This window comes from Caretta caretta, chromosome 4 (assembly GCF_965140235.1).
Source record: "Caretta caretta isolate rCarCar2 chromosome 4, rCarCar1.hap1, whole genome shotgun sequence".
Taxonomy (NCBI): Eukaryota; Metazoa; Chordata; order Testudines; family Cheloniidae; genus Caretta; species Caretta caretta.
Window position 1 is genome coordinate 138,719,443 of NC_134209.1, and position 13,722 is coordinate 138,733,164.

General features: G+C 47.5%; 1 protein-coding gene across 3 annotated transcripts in view; it reads right to left on the minus strand.

Annotated features, from left to right (window-relative positions):
* Window positions 1-13,722, minus strand: part of FGFRL1 (fibroblast growth factor receptor like 1) — a 250,084-nt gene that overhangs the window by 17,718 nt on the left and 218,644 nt on the right. For all 3 annotated transcript variants that reach the window (XM_048849165.2, XM_075128117.1, XM_048849166.2), the window contains one exon: window positions 5,592-5,672. In XM_048849165.2, coding sequence (XP_048705122.1) covers window positions 5,592-5,672 — 81 coding nt within the window. The remainder of the gene's footprint in view (window positions 1-5,591; window positions 5,673-13,722) is intronic.

Sequence of the window (13,722 nt, forward strand, 5' to 3'; positions counted from 1 at the left end):
TCTATGACACGCTGGGGCAGGGTACACCGATTAGCCACCGGAGTGTGTCACTGCAGCAGAACAGCCGTGGGAATGCCAGGAAAGCTGTGCTTGAGGTGCTCTCTGAGCTCCCCAGTGCACAGGGAGAGTCTCACAACACCTCCTCAGGGGGTGCAGCAGGCTCCCCGACCGTGCATCCAGCCAGCTCTGTTCTCCAGTGCACAGGGAGAGCCTCACGACACCTCCTAAGGGGGCTCAGCAGGCTCTCCTGTTAGGATATAGATAATCAGGCCTGTCTGTAAAGGCCTATACTCTAAGAATTTAGGTATATTCTTATCACTTAGCTAGTTATAGAGGTATAAAAGAAAGAATCAAAATCACTGTCTGCCAATGTAAGGGCCTTCTCTTACTGTGACAGTCTGAGGCCTTGTTCTTAGGCTAAGGCCTTTGGCTAAGCTGCAGAGGCAGCCATAAGCTGGGAAGTGACCGGTCACCTCCTCACATTCCAACCTAGTCACATTGAAATAAGGTGCTATTGGGCTGTTAGGAATACAATCTTGTCCTGATAATGCCTATCGCCTCCAGAGAAAGGGAAGTGCCTAGAAGATGTAAAAGGAAACTTAGTTCGATAGCATCCTGTCTGGCAAGAACTCACTTATCAATTGCTGGGATGTGAAATCCTCACTTCTGTATTGTTTTGTCATTATAGTTCCCACTTTGCTATTGTTTATTTACATGGTCTCTGTCTGGTTCTGTGAGTGTTTCTGTCTGCTGTATAATTAATTTTGCTGGGTGTAAACTAATTAAGGTGGTGGGATATAATTGGTTACATAATCATGTTCCAATATGTTAGGATTGGTTAGTTAAATTTCAGGAAAATGATTGGTTAAGGTATAGCTAAGCAGAACTCAAGTTTTACTATATAGTCTGCAGTCAATCAGGAAGTGGGTGCGTGGGTGGGGGAAATGGGAACAGGGAATGGGGGTGGGGAATTGGAATCATGTTTTGCTAAGGGAGGGAATGGGAACAGAATGGGGGTGGGGAAATTGGAATCATGTTTTGCAAAGGGGGGGAAATGGGAACAGGGTCACAGGTAAGGCTCTGTGGTATCAGAGCTGGGAAGGGGGACACTAAGGAAGGAAACTGGAATCATGCTTGCTGGAAGTTCACCCCAATAAACATCGAATTGTTTGCACTTTTGGACTTTGGGTATTGTTGCTCTCTGTTCATGCGAGAAGGACCAGGGAAGTAAGTGGGTGAAGGAATAAGCCCCCTAACATCCCTGACCGTGCATCCAGCCAGCTCTGTTCTCCAGTGCACAGGTGTGGTGGGGCCCTGGTCCATGAGGTGTCCGTAGGGGCACAGGCCAGGAGCAGTCCCTGTGCTCAGGAGAGCACAAGCACTGCAATTGTTCTCGGTATATGAAGGGAGAAACTCCCCACCTCCACGTACAACCTGGCTCATTATGAATGAGCTGCTCACTCTAGTGCTTTTTGTGGCTTCACAACGGTGGCAAAAATTACAGCCCGAGCTCTGTTGGAGGCTGGTTTATGGCTGCTGTGCCACTCCTGCTCCGTCCCCTCACTACTCAGGAGTGGGAGAGGCTGGCGGGCAGCTCCCTGGGCGTGAGGATGTTGGCGCGCAGGCCTCACACACTTGAGGAAAAGAAGCCGGGTCCCTCACAGATCTGAGTGTGTGTCACACGCACTGGCCTCAGGCCCAGCCACTCTGTCTGGGAAGGAGGCTGCCCATGGCGCTTCTTCTCTTCAAGGCCCTTTCTTGTATGAGCAGCCAGCCCCCGCCTTACCCCCCACCCTCACCCACGGCTGTCCTTCTGGATCTTCGCCATGTCATGTTATTTCAAACCCTGGTGCAGAAATGCTTCACTCTCCACGCAGGGGCTTTCATATGTAACCTAATGAACCGGAGCAACTCCTGCACTGAATGTACTACCAGCGACAGCTGGGGCAGCTAGTGTCACGTGCTAGCCCATCCCATCGGTTTCCGTGTGTAAATTGCTGGGTATTCCCTCGAGCATCTCCTGAAACCAGAGGCCTCCTATCCAGTAAAAACAGTCATGCTCCCAGAGAGATAATTAACCTGTTCAGCACCACGCTCTGGGAGCACTCGAAACCATGGGGTTTAGCTGCCATCCTGGAGACAAATGCCAATAGGGCCACAGGGTGCTTTCATTATGGGTGTGGAGAGTCAGGCTATGAGACACAGAAGTGGTCATCATCCAGCAGTGAAATGGGTCTAACTGGTTATCTTTTAACAAGGCAATAATTTACTCCATGCACATGAACTGAAGCCCATGTAAGGGTAGATTTTCACTCGATGGGATTTCTACACTAGCATTAGCATTTCACAGTGCAGCTCCAGAATAGGCACATTCACTAATATCTTTTGTACTGACCGATGGGTCACATCACTGACTTTAATCTTGGAACTTCATGTGTAACTGCCCATATCTGCCCTCTGCTTGCATAAAAATATTTCTATAGGGTTTGTTTTCCCACCTAGTTCCTGCACAGGGACAATATTGTAAAACAGGGTCGGCATTTTCCTCACTACAGTCAGGTCAACAACAGCTCAGTTTGCTTTCACTCCTAGCTCATCCCTCGAGAACTTTTGTTTGGAGTCCTGTGTTCACCCCTCTGACAATCCCTCTCTTAGACATGGCAATCTACAGGTAAAATAATACTTTTTCAGGCTTTTTTCCCCTTTTTCTTTTAGAAGGTTAAGTGATTACTGTGGCCTCAAAAGCTGCTTCATCCTGTGTGTGATACACTGAAACCAGATCCCATTTACACAGTCCTGAAAGGTTTCCTTGACAAAAGCTTGAATTGGGCAAGTTCAGAGAGGCCAGTTGACAAAAGGAAAGAGAGAGACGCACACACAGAGAAGAAAGAGTGAGCTTGAGGGAGTGAGAGGCCGAGAGAGCTGTGAGTTTGCATTTACTAAATGGCCGTTCCAAAATCTGTATCATCTACTGAAGGTTTGCTTGCTGAACTGCGAGAGGACCCTTTTGCAATGTGAGGGAGACCCTGGCGCACACCTATCTGGAATGCACCAGGTTGCAGCCCCTTTTCCGGCTCCTCCAGAACCTCTTGTTGAGGTCTGGCTGCACTTTTCCCCACACCTCTTCATATAGGCACACACTGTTTGTGGCCCCACAAAGACGCGAGACCTCCTCATCAACCTCCTCCTGGCACTGGCCAAAGTGGCCATCTACAATACCAGAAGGAGGATGCTGGACAGGGAGGTGCTCTGCGACTGTGAGGCCTATTTCCATTCCTCCCTTGTCTCACGTATCCGGGCAGAGTTCCTCTGGGCGGCGTCCACTGGCTCCCTAGACAGCTCTGAGGAGTAGTGGGTGCTATGCGGGGTTCTCTGCTCGGTGTCCACCTCTGAATCCCTAGTTTTGAACCTATGATCCCCACTCCCAACCCTGTTATTCCTTAGTTGTTCCTCGTCAATCGTTGAGTCCCGGGTCCAGTAGCTCCTCTCCAAGGGTTGGGGGCAGGGCCTTTAGAGCCAGAGGACCCCATTACAGAGTGCCTCTATGTTATTCAGACTTTGCATGACTGTTCTCCCACACACCTTTAGGAGTTTGCTTTGTAAACTCCAAGAGCTGCACTTTGCTACAGTATAAATTATGCCATATGCAAGCGTGAGGGAAACACAAGTTGACTGAGTCAAAGGGACAGTGTGTGCAGGTCTCCTGCTCTAACGCTGTTTATTATGAAGATTTATTCGGTGTAATTAAAATTAAATAATTAATGGCAAAACATCAAGCAAGAACTTGGTAGGAAGCAATTTAACAGATTCCTTTCCTTGAGGAATATGTCACAGATGGATGGATAAGTCTCAGAGGTGCCTGCTGCATCCCCTTAACAGATAGAGTTAATGCAGTGGTTGCAGAAATGTCCAATTTATCATGATTGTCCACAATTACCTTTAGAGGGCACTTCTGCCACAAAGCTCAACTTCTGGCTCATGCCCCTTATGGGAATGAGGTCTAAAGACAGGTCTGTGTTTGCCTTTTTTCATGTGATATGTGCAGAATCTGTCCTGTGAGATTTCTAGAAGTGTGGAATAGCTGAATCTTCCATCCTTTCTCTATAAAAATCTGCCATCTTCTCTCAGAATTACATCCCTCTTCACCAGCTTCCCAGGACAGAACAAGCACTGGGTCCTGGACCCTGTCTGCAGTCCTGTGCGAAAGATGCTAGCATGGTCCACATAATAATGTAATTAACTTTATGTGCATTATGTTTATGTGCGTCACTGCCCTCTGGTAAGAACTGGAACTACAAAACGATGGTATCATATACCCTCTACTGCCAACAGCTGGAGGGGATTATCCTTAGCTCGGCGGTAGGAGCTTTGAAACAGAATGAGTTCCAGCCTCACTGTTGCCATGAGGTTACCTGCTGGCCATATTTCACAACATGGTGGCTTTCCTGAAGTTGCTAGTCATGCATTTGTTACATTATTATATTTGGAATTTCCTATTTTGATGACAGCTTAGATCTGCCCTGTTTGGGCAAGGGTAAATTCTTGAATAAGGCTCTTTAGACTGGATGAAATCTCTCAGAAATAGGTTTAGGAACATGGTGACAAATCATCAATCAAACTAAAAAAATTTAAAAAAGGGATGAGCTGTAGCTGGGTCATAAAAGCAAAAATGAGATCTGGCCCTGACACATCTGGGTCATCAGTTCAAATTCCTGCCCATGCCAGTAGTGCCCAAAAGTTGTTCTGTTTCTCCACAAAGAGCATGTGGAGAATGGCTTGAACCAAACCCTGGGTCAGGACACTCTCAAACCTTGGAGCAGTTCAGAGCCTTGTTTCGGAGCTGGTTTTAGCTTATGACAAGATGAACAAAACACCTAAATGAACCTCCCCCTCGCCCAACCAACATAGCTATGCTGGCAAAAATCACTGCGTAGACACAGCTTATACAGGCAAAAAAAAGTCCTCTTGCCAGTACACCTTCCATCAATCAGAGAGATGGTTTAACTGTATACTGGCTGAAGGAGTTCTTTTGCCAATAAACTGCATCTTCACTTGAGGGCTTTGTACTCTAGCCCGACTTGGTGATTTTCAGAAGTGCTCAGATTTGCCCTAACTTTGCTCCTGTTGAAGCCAGATCTCCCATTTGACTTCCATGGGAGCAGAGGTAGGCCGGCACTCAATGCTTTTGTAAATCCCACTATAAATTTCAATATGTTTTTTATGGAGAATTTATGCCCAGCCGTACTAGGCCTACCCATGCAAAGGAAAGCCACTGCTCCTGGAAACAAGTACAAGAGAGCACAATGCTAGGATATAGCAGACGCTCAAGTGTGGATCACCAGCTACATTTCCTGGGGCAGGTGGACACTTAATAAAGGAAGGGATCAGTTCAGACTGATGCATTCAGACGAGATTCAATTTGACATTTGACCATCCACAGATACAAATCGATCTGATCACTGAATTCCTTTCACGCTGCCTTTTCCATTCCTTCAGTGCAATGTGACATCAAGGTGGACTTCGATGAATAGTACAGAACAGGGATGTGTGGGAAGCCAAAAAAAATAAAAAATAAAAAATCTGTCCCTTACCCCACTGCTTCCCAGAATGATCTTCGTATTCACCATTGGAGCCTTCAGACGCTGGGCTGTCCTTTCCTGAGCTGGCATCATCTGCAAAGAAAGGGAGAGAGAAGCTCTTAGAAACGTCTCCTCCTACATGGCTGCCTTTGATAGGAGGTTGCATTGCCTTTGGGAGGCACTGTGCTGCCACAAGGCACTTAAAGTGCATTTTGCACTCACTTCCTGGTGCTAGCAGCCTGGCCAGTTTAATGAACAATTTTGCTTGCTGCTTTATGAGCTTTTCAGTAGGCTACTAACATGATAGGAGATTAATCAATGTTTCCATTAATAGCCGACAAAAGCCCTTTTGTTTATATTTACTGGTCACCGTTCCCTAGGAGGAGCTGATCCATTCTACCCTCCATGCAAATAATTATATACATCAAAATTACAGCTAATTAAACCCGGGAGGTGGGAGAGACTTATGTGATCAGTCATGTGGAGCGCAAGGAGTGGAATTCTGGCAACAGTTTTACTTTGCAGTTTCCATAAACGATCAGGAGAGCAAGCTCACTTATTGGGATCAAATGAACCTGGGAGAGCGCTGAATGGAAAGCTTTGGTTAGGAAGGCAACAATGTTGAGTAGACATGCTATTTTTAAAAAAAAAAAAAAAAACTAAGAGCACTGGAATGAATTGGACTAAATTTATGGTCCATCTAGTCCTGTCCCCCATCATCATTTCTATTACAATAGCACCTCGAGTCCCCAGCTGAGATCTGTGTCCTATTGTGCTAGGTGCCACACAGATAAACAGTAGGAGAGCCCCTTCCCAGTCCAAATGGACAAGACAAAGGGTAGGAGGAAGTAAATATTCTTGTCCCCATTTTACAAATGAGGAAACAGAGGTTCAGAGAATTACCCAAGGTCAAATCACACGTCACTGTCAGAACCAGGATTAGAACCCTTTTTTCTGGGCAAAGTGATGACATCTCATTAACTATACCACAACTTATCCCAGACAAGTCACTCAGGCCAGAATTTTCAGACCTGGGATGGATGGAGATCCCAATTTTGGCACCTACTTAAGTGGCCTTATTTTCAGACGTGCTGGAAATTAAGTCAGTTGGGCTTCTAACAGGGAGCTTGGAGGGCTGGGTGGCCTACTGGTTGGAATGCTTGACTGCCGGCCCTTTGCTTCGCTGGTCAAGGTGCCTCAGTCTTTAAGGCAGTTGGGTTGAGGGACCCAAACCCGCCCTTTCCTTGGGTCCCAGCCCAGGGCCCTGTGTGAGTCAACCCCTGAATACACCTCCCACCCAGGAGTCTAAGGGCCTGGCTACACCATGGAAACTTCAAAGCGCTGTTGTGGGAGCGCTCCCACGGCAGCGCTTTGAAGTGTAAGTGTGGTCGCACGCCTGGTAATCCGCCTCCACGAGAGGATTAGCTCCGAGTGCTGTCTACACTAGCGCTCTAAAGCACTCAGACTTGCTGCGCACACCCCGGAGCCAGCAAGTTAGAGCGCTATAAAATGTAAGTGTAGACAAGCCCTAAATTCACTCCTCTGGGTTACTTCTTACCGCTGTCCCTTCATTGTGGGGCATGGCCCCTACAGTCCATGTCACGAGGGTGGCTTATCTCTAGTAGCACTCCCTTGTGAACCTTGGGCAGATCCCTGCCACAGTCTCAGGCTCCTCTGGACAGGGCAGCCCTAAATTTTGCGGGGCCGGAACCACACAAGGTCTCCGTGCTTCAGTCACCCAGTTACTTCTTAGGGCTGCTGCTCCTAAGTCTCTTCCAGTCTCCTCAGCCAAGGAGATGGTATTATTTCCTGGTGGCTGCCTTGGCTGGCAGGCTAGTGACCCTTCCCCTCAGGTAGGTAGGCAGCGAGTTCCTGCCTCTTCGCCAGTTAGCCCCAAACTGAGTCAGGTTCTCTCCTTTTCTTCCCCCTCCAGGCCTGGCACTGGCTGCAGGTATAATGGGGCAGGGCCAGCTGGGCACAAAGGCTCTCTTTAACCCCTTCCATGCTGGTGGGCGGTTTCTCCTCTTCATCTCAGGACTGTTCCCATAATTAAAGGCTACGCAATCAGAGAGTTGCCTCAGTCACTGTGCACCAACATCAGTGATATGAGTGTAAATTCCACATGCAGCCCAAGAGAAATATGTGACCCTAAGGTAAGCGTATGGGAGAGACTAAGGGTTCAATTGTACAAATCCTGAAACCCACCTGAAAAGATCTGGAGGCTAGAAGTGAGGAAAGCCTTGTTCTAATCTCAACTGCAGAGTCCAGGGGAAATAACTCAGCACATACACAAGCATGTCCAGAAACTCTTAGAAATAATGGATCTAGTCTTTGCAGCTGTTTAGCAAGGTGGATAATGCTTAAACAGTACAGTGAGCTCTGGCAGAGATTTTAAAGAACAACAACATATATTTAACCCCCTTGGCACTCGCCCAATTACTGCCACGTTGGAAAACGGTGTGTCTTTTTAGCACCAGGAGTTTTATGCTTGCACGTGCATTGCTCTCATTTGCTGCTGCATCTTAAACAGCATCCAAGGAGAATGCCTGAGATGCCACGCAGCGCGTCCGTCCGTCCTCCACTCGCCCCAAACATATTTTTCTGTTCCGTCTCTGGTTCTCTCAGCAAAGTTTCCCCAGAAGTACGTGCAGCTGTCACTTAGGAGGGAAAAGAAAACTTACAACCCACTGCACTGCTGCCTTGGAACTCCAGCAGCTCACTGAAGCTGCCCCCACTCCTGTCACTGAGAACACAGCAGGCTTTCACAAGGGCTGTGGCCAGCTCAAACCCAACCCTTCTGGAAGCAGCGTGAAATGGAATTGCCTAAGGCCCTTAAAGGCAACATTGACTAACCCCTCTGCCCCTCAGTGAAAACATACAACACAGAGTCCTCCTCAGCTTGAATGATCAGCAGCCCATTCTGCGCAGACTCCCCCCGAATGAATGGTAGGAAACAACGAACGCACTGCATCGTGCAAATGTACCTTTGCGACCTTTGAAAATTGAATGCAGTGAGTGTAAAAGAAAAGAAGAAGAAGACAGGGGGAGGGATAGCTCAGTGGTTTGAGCATTGGCTTGCTAAGCCCAGGGTTGTGAGCTTGAGGGGGCCATTTAGGGATCTGGGGCAAAAATTGGGGATTGGTCCTGCTTTGAGCAGGGGGTTGGACGAGATGACCTCCTGAGATCCCTTCCAACCCTGATATTCTAAGAAGACAAACTGGCTCCTTTCTGAATAATAATCAAATAAATTAAGCAGCAGCATTGATTTTCTTCTGTAAATATCAATATACTTGGAAATGGAATCTTGCAACTTTTTTTACCAAATAACCAGAAAATCCCTTTGGCACAATCAAAAACCATTTAGAGAGTAAGGAAGGGCGGGCGGGCGGGGGGGGGGGGGGGGAGAGAAAAGCCATGGTCAAATATGAAAGAATTGCTGCCCCATTGTTCATCTGCTGAACATCTTAAAAGTGGATAAAACGTTTAAGTGGCAATGTTCTGTCAATTATATCTTAATCCTACTCAGCTTGATGTACAAAGAGCGGCATACCCACCCTTGCCTCCTGCCTCATGTTACAGTATGTCAGCTCATGTGCAACCCCTGCTCTGCTTACACACACTGACTGGCATTCTCAACACCACTTGACATGCTGCCAAGCCTTTGAAGTCAGCCAAATTGCTCCGAATCTGTTTGATCCTTTGAAGAAGACTCTTTGCTTGTTATCCAGCCAAATCCCAAACCTGTGGAGTTACCTACAAGACCCAGAAGAAGAAGGGGGAAAAAGTGGTGGGGGAGTGGAGGGAACAGAATAAAAATGAGTTACGGGAAAGATACTCAGCCCATAGTATAAATATCTCTTTGGGTGGAAAAGAAAAAAAAACCTGTGGTAAATAATTACTGTATTTCACCAGGGTTTTTCAGATCCATTAAGTCTCTCACTGTCTGTGTTCGTTGGGATCATTGCACGTCTAAAACCAAAACTCAGTAGCATATTCTAAAGAAAATAAATAAAACATTTTAGACTTGGAGCCTCAGATATAGTGAAGGGCTTTTTGGTGGGTTGGGTTTTTTTTTTTTGACTCAGCGGCTTCACACTAACTGGAGGGTCATTACAACGGGATCTGCACTCTTCAGTGGAACAACCTGGGGCTCCTCCCCTGCCACTTCTCTATAAATTGAGCTAGATCTGAACTCACTATGAGTAGGTTCCTCTGTTTATGCACAGAGAACATTCTCCATAAAACAATCTCACTGTTCAGCCTGCTCAATTCTAGAGAGAGAGCCAAGCCATAAATCTGGATCCAGCTCTGAATTTCCTCAAAGCTCAGAGGTGTTTGCTTCAGCTCAAGCCTCAAGTTTGAATCTGGAGCTGAATGTTCCCAAAAGGCAGGCGTGGTCAGATTTGTGGGATTCATTTCCTCCTTGTCTCTGCCTGGTTCCTCTGGACCTGGGTATTTTAATGACATGGTTTGTGTTCTGCCATCACCTTTATGAATGGTGCTGGTTTGTATCCGTCATTGAGTTATTATCAAGGGGCATTATGCTCAATCCAACAATCATTTTTGCTAGCCTGTAGCACCAATGCTTCTTGTGCAGCCAAGGAAATAAATCATTCAAGACATCTGATGAATGATGCTTATTGCACAGATAGTGGACCTGAAGGAGTTGCTCGTGTGAAACTATGACCTGAATACCAGCGATGAGCGAGGCAACAAAAGCAACCTAAAGAAGAGTTTTGGTTATATTCAAAGCTGTCAGAACGACCCAGTAAATCAGATCGTTACTACCAATGAGGTGGACTGCTCTGTTCACCTCCTCTTTAAAAAACACACATCATTACAGCTGGAGCAGATAGCCTAGCGGTCTATGTGCCTTATGTCTGTAACAGTAAAATTCAGTGTTGTCTTTCAGGCAGAGAAACTGCCTACCGTGCACTTTTCCTGTGTGCATGTTTTTGTGCAAGACCTTAAAAACTGAGATCTTGTCATTGTCCCCCTCCCTTCACCTCACCGCCTCCAGCAAGAGCATTAAAGATCCATGACATCTGTAAGACTAATGGCAGGACCTGCACATTCTGCGATTCTGTGGCTGTGGAATTTGCCAATTTCACCCTTGGTGACAGAATTGTGCTATAGAATCAAAGCTCTCAAATAAATAAATAAGAGAGAGCAGATCCTCGGCTGGTGTACGATTTAGGCCTTGTTTTTCTAACCCTCATAGTTGTGAAGATAACATTGAAAATGTGAGCTGAGTGTACAGCAATGCAGCACTGTCTTCACAAGCCTGCAGAGAGCCCGAAATAAGAGCTCTAAGAAGTGTAACTGCCCCTGTGACCTAGTCTGGAGCCTTGGATTTTGTAATTCTATGGCCAGAGAATCTGGCATTTTTACAAGGTGCAAGAAAATTCATCATTTTTGCCACGGAATTTGCCATTTTACTGCAGCTGGGCTCCTGACGTTTTTATTTTCTGCCTCCCTGCCCTGCTGGGTCCTGCCTTCTGCTGCCTCTTACTCTTCAGTTTTCCTACAGGGTGAGTTAATTGGATTGCCGTGTATGCTCCCTGCACTATTCCCGAAACCAGACAGCAGGGGGGTCAGGCAGCCAAAAATGGAGTCCAGCCTGCAGCCAGGGAGCACAAAGAACACTGTAGGAGGCAATGCCCAGCTGAAGTTGGCTACAAGTTTCTCCTTTCCTTTGGGGGAAGGAGGTTCTGAACTGCAGTGCCTGAACATCATCACAGTAGCTAAAGGCCTACGAGATGTGCCCGCTGGAGGGCACAGTGAAAATCCCATAATTAAAAACAATCAGTGACAAATTTTATGTATTTTCAACTATGAGTGACTGTTGCTTGAGTTTATATGGTGGAGAATGGGAATGAAGAGAATTCAGGGGGGACAAGAATGGATGAATGTTGCCACATCATTTAATAGTCCTTGATGCAGAATTTGGCCCCTTGTGTTGTGGACTATACAGGGCCCTGATTGTGGGTTTGTCTTGATGCAGTGGCTGAAATTTCCCTACCACTTAGCATTATGCATCATGCTTTATGCACATTGTCAGCCTGGTTGAAGCTCTCCCCACTCCAGAGATGACTACATTTCTGTACAGTAGTTTACGTAGCACTTTGGGACCATATGGCACAAAGAGTGTCATATACAAGAAGAATATTTTATTATTATTAATATTATTACTGTTTATTATTATAGCAAAACTGTTCCAGATCTGCCTCCTTCTTAATGTTAAAACAAATCAAAAGTTTTAAATGACAGTTGGGCTCTGAGGGAAACTGATGGGAAATATTTACAGGCTGTCACCACGCCAGGATCAGATTTTATTTACGCATGACTTTCTGAGAATGTGTCATATTAGCTAACAGGGAATGGCTTGTTTTCAGGCCAAATGCAGGTTCCGATCAGTCCTTCAAAGGGCAAAACAACGCCCCAATTTATGAAGCAAATATCTAACCGTGTTTGTCTATGATCCACAAAGTTGCTTTAATTTGTTATAATGCAAGACCAGTCCCTGCTTTGACTTGATGGGGCCAGCTTTGGAGCTTTTGATGTTAGAGGCCTTGAAAGCCCCATTTCACAGATGATCCAGCTTTGCATAAATAAACAAAGTGACCTTTGAACTCAGGCCTGAGACCTGAGCACACTTCAAAGCGATGGAAGGGGGTGATGGGGAATGAAGTGATCAGCATGCATCATTAAGGCAGCTCCCGCTCAACGCTACAGCAGTACAAGGAGGTGTAAATAAAGGGAGAGAGGCAGGCGGGGAGGGAGTGAAATGAGGGGGAAACGGAAAGTGATGTAATCCAGTCAGGCTTGAACAATTATATTGAGGCCTTCCCTTGTGGAAGAATGAAAGAGATCTCTCTCCCAAGTCCAGTTTACAGATCCACTCCCTCATTTACCCAAATCCAAAGTGAACAGTAAACCACATCTGCACCCTGCTGTCCCCTGAAGCTGGAGACGTCCAGTGAGAGAGCTACACAAACAGAAATATATTTGCTTGTTTAGTGGGGGCGGTGTGGCCGTGCCAGACAGGACTGACCCCGCCTCCTGAATTTAGGCTTGTGAGTCACCTGGTTGGAATTGACATGAACATCACTCAAAGAAGAAAAAACGGTTACTCACCTTCCCATAACTCTTGTTCTTTGAGATGTGTTGTGCATGTCCATTCCAATACCCACCCTCCTACCCCTCTGTTGCAGTAGCCGGCAAGAAGGAACTGAGGGGGTGGCGGGTCGGTAGGGCCCTATTTTGAGTGTCATGATGGCGCCACTCCAGGGGAGACCTGGACTGACCCGACGGATAGCGGCGCTTGGGGATCCTGGGCTGGAGCTGATACAAACGGCGCCGTGACCCTCGGTGCTGAGGCTGCTGGTGCCAACGCTGTCTAAACCGGAACCGATGGTGTTGGGGCTGTCGATGCCGAGGCTGTCGGTGCTGTGGACGTCAGCGCTGATACCGCTGCGGCTGGCGTAGTTGACGCTAGTGGTGTCAGGGAGCGATAGAGCTACCCCCAATCCTGCCAATGACGACGATGCCGGAGGTAATACGGAAGTGGCCAAGGCCACCGCTGCAGCCCTGGAATGCATCCCTTCGATCCACCTTTGGCCTTGGTGAAAGGCCCAGAGAGTCCAAAAGGGCTACTGTGCCAGAGGTTGCCACTGTGTGGGCCACGGTCCCAGGTAAGGATGCTGGTCTCATGATAACCTGGACCATCTACTTCTGCTCCTATGAAATGGATAGGCGTCCGACTCCGACGTCCCTGAAATGAGGACCACGGAGGAGCAGTACTGTGAGGTGCTGAGGGTCCGCGCCAAGGGCTCAGGGACCGACGAGGCTGCTGACCCTGTTCTGGCGCCGGGGAGCAGTGCATCGGGGATGGAAACCGCCAAGCCATCATTGTAGGCTTTCCCCTTGATAGTGCTGGGGGAGCGACCAGTGCCGGCGACCTCTCCTGTCTGGGCGGAGAGAATGAGCTGGAGGAGGTCCCGTGCTGCCTCAGATGCCTCTGGGGTTGGCGGGAGGTGAAGTTGTCAGCTCGGCCTCAGTGAGCGAGAAGGGTCCGGACTCAACCGCCCTTCCATGGGGGCAGGAGTCGACTCGACCGTCTCTGGCAGTGAGGCTGAAGTAG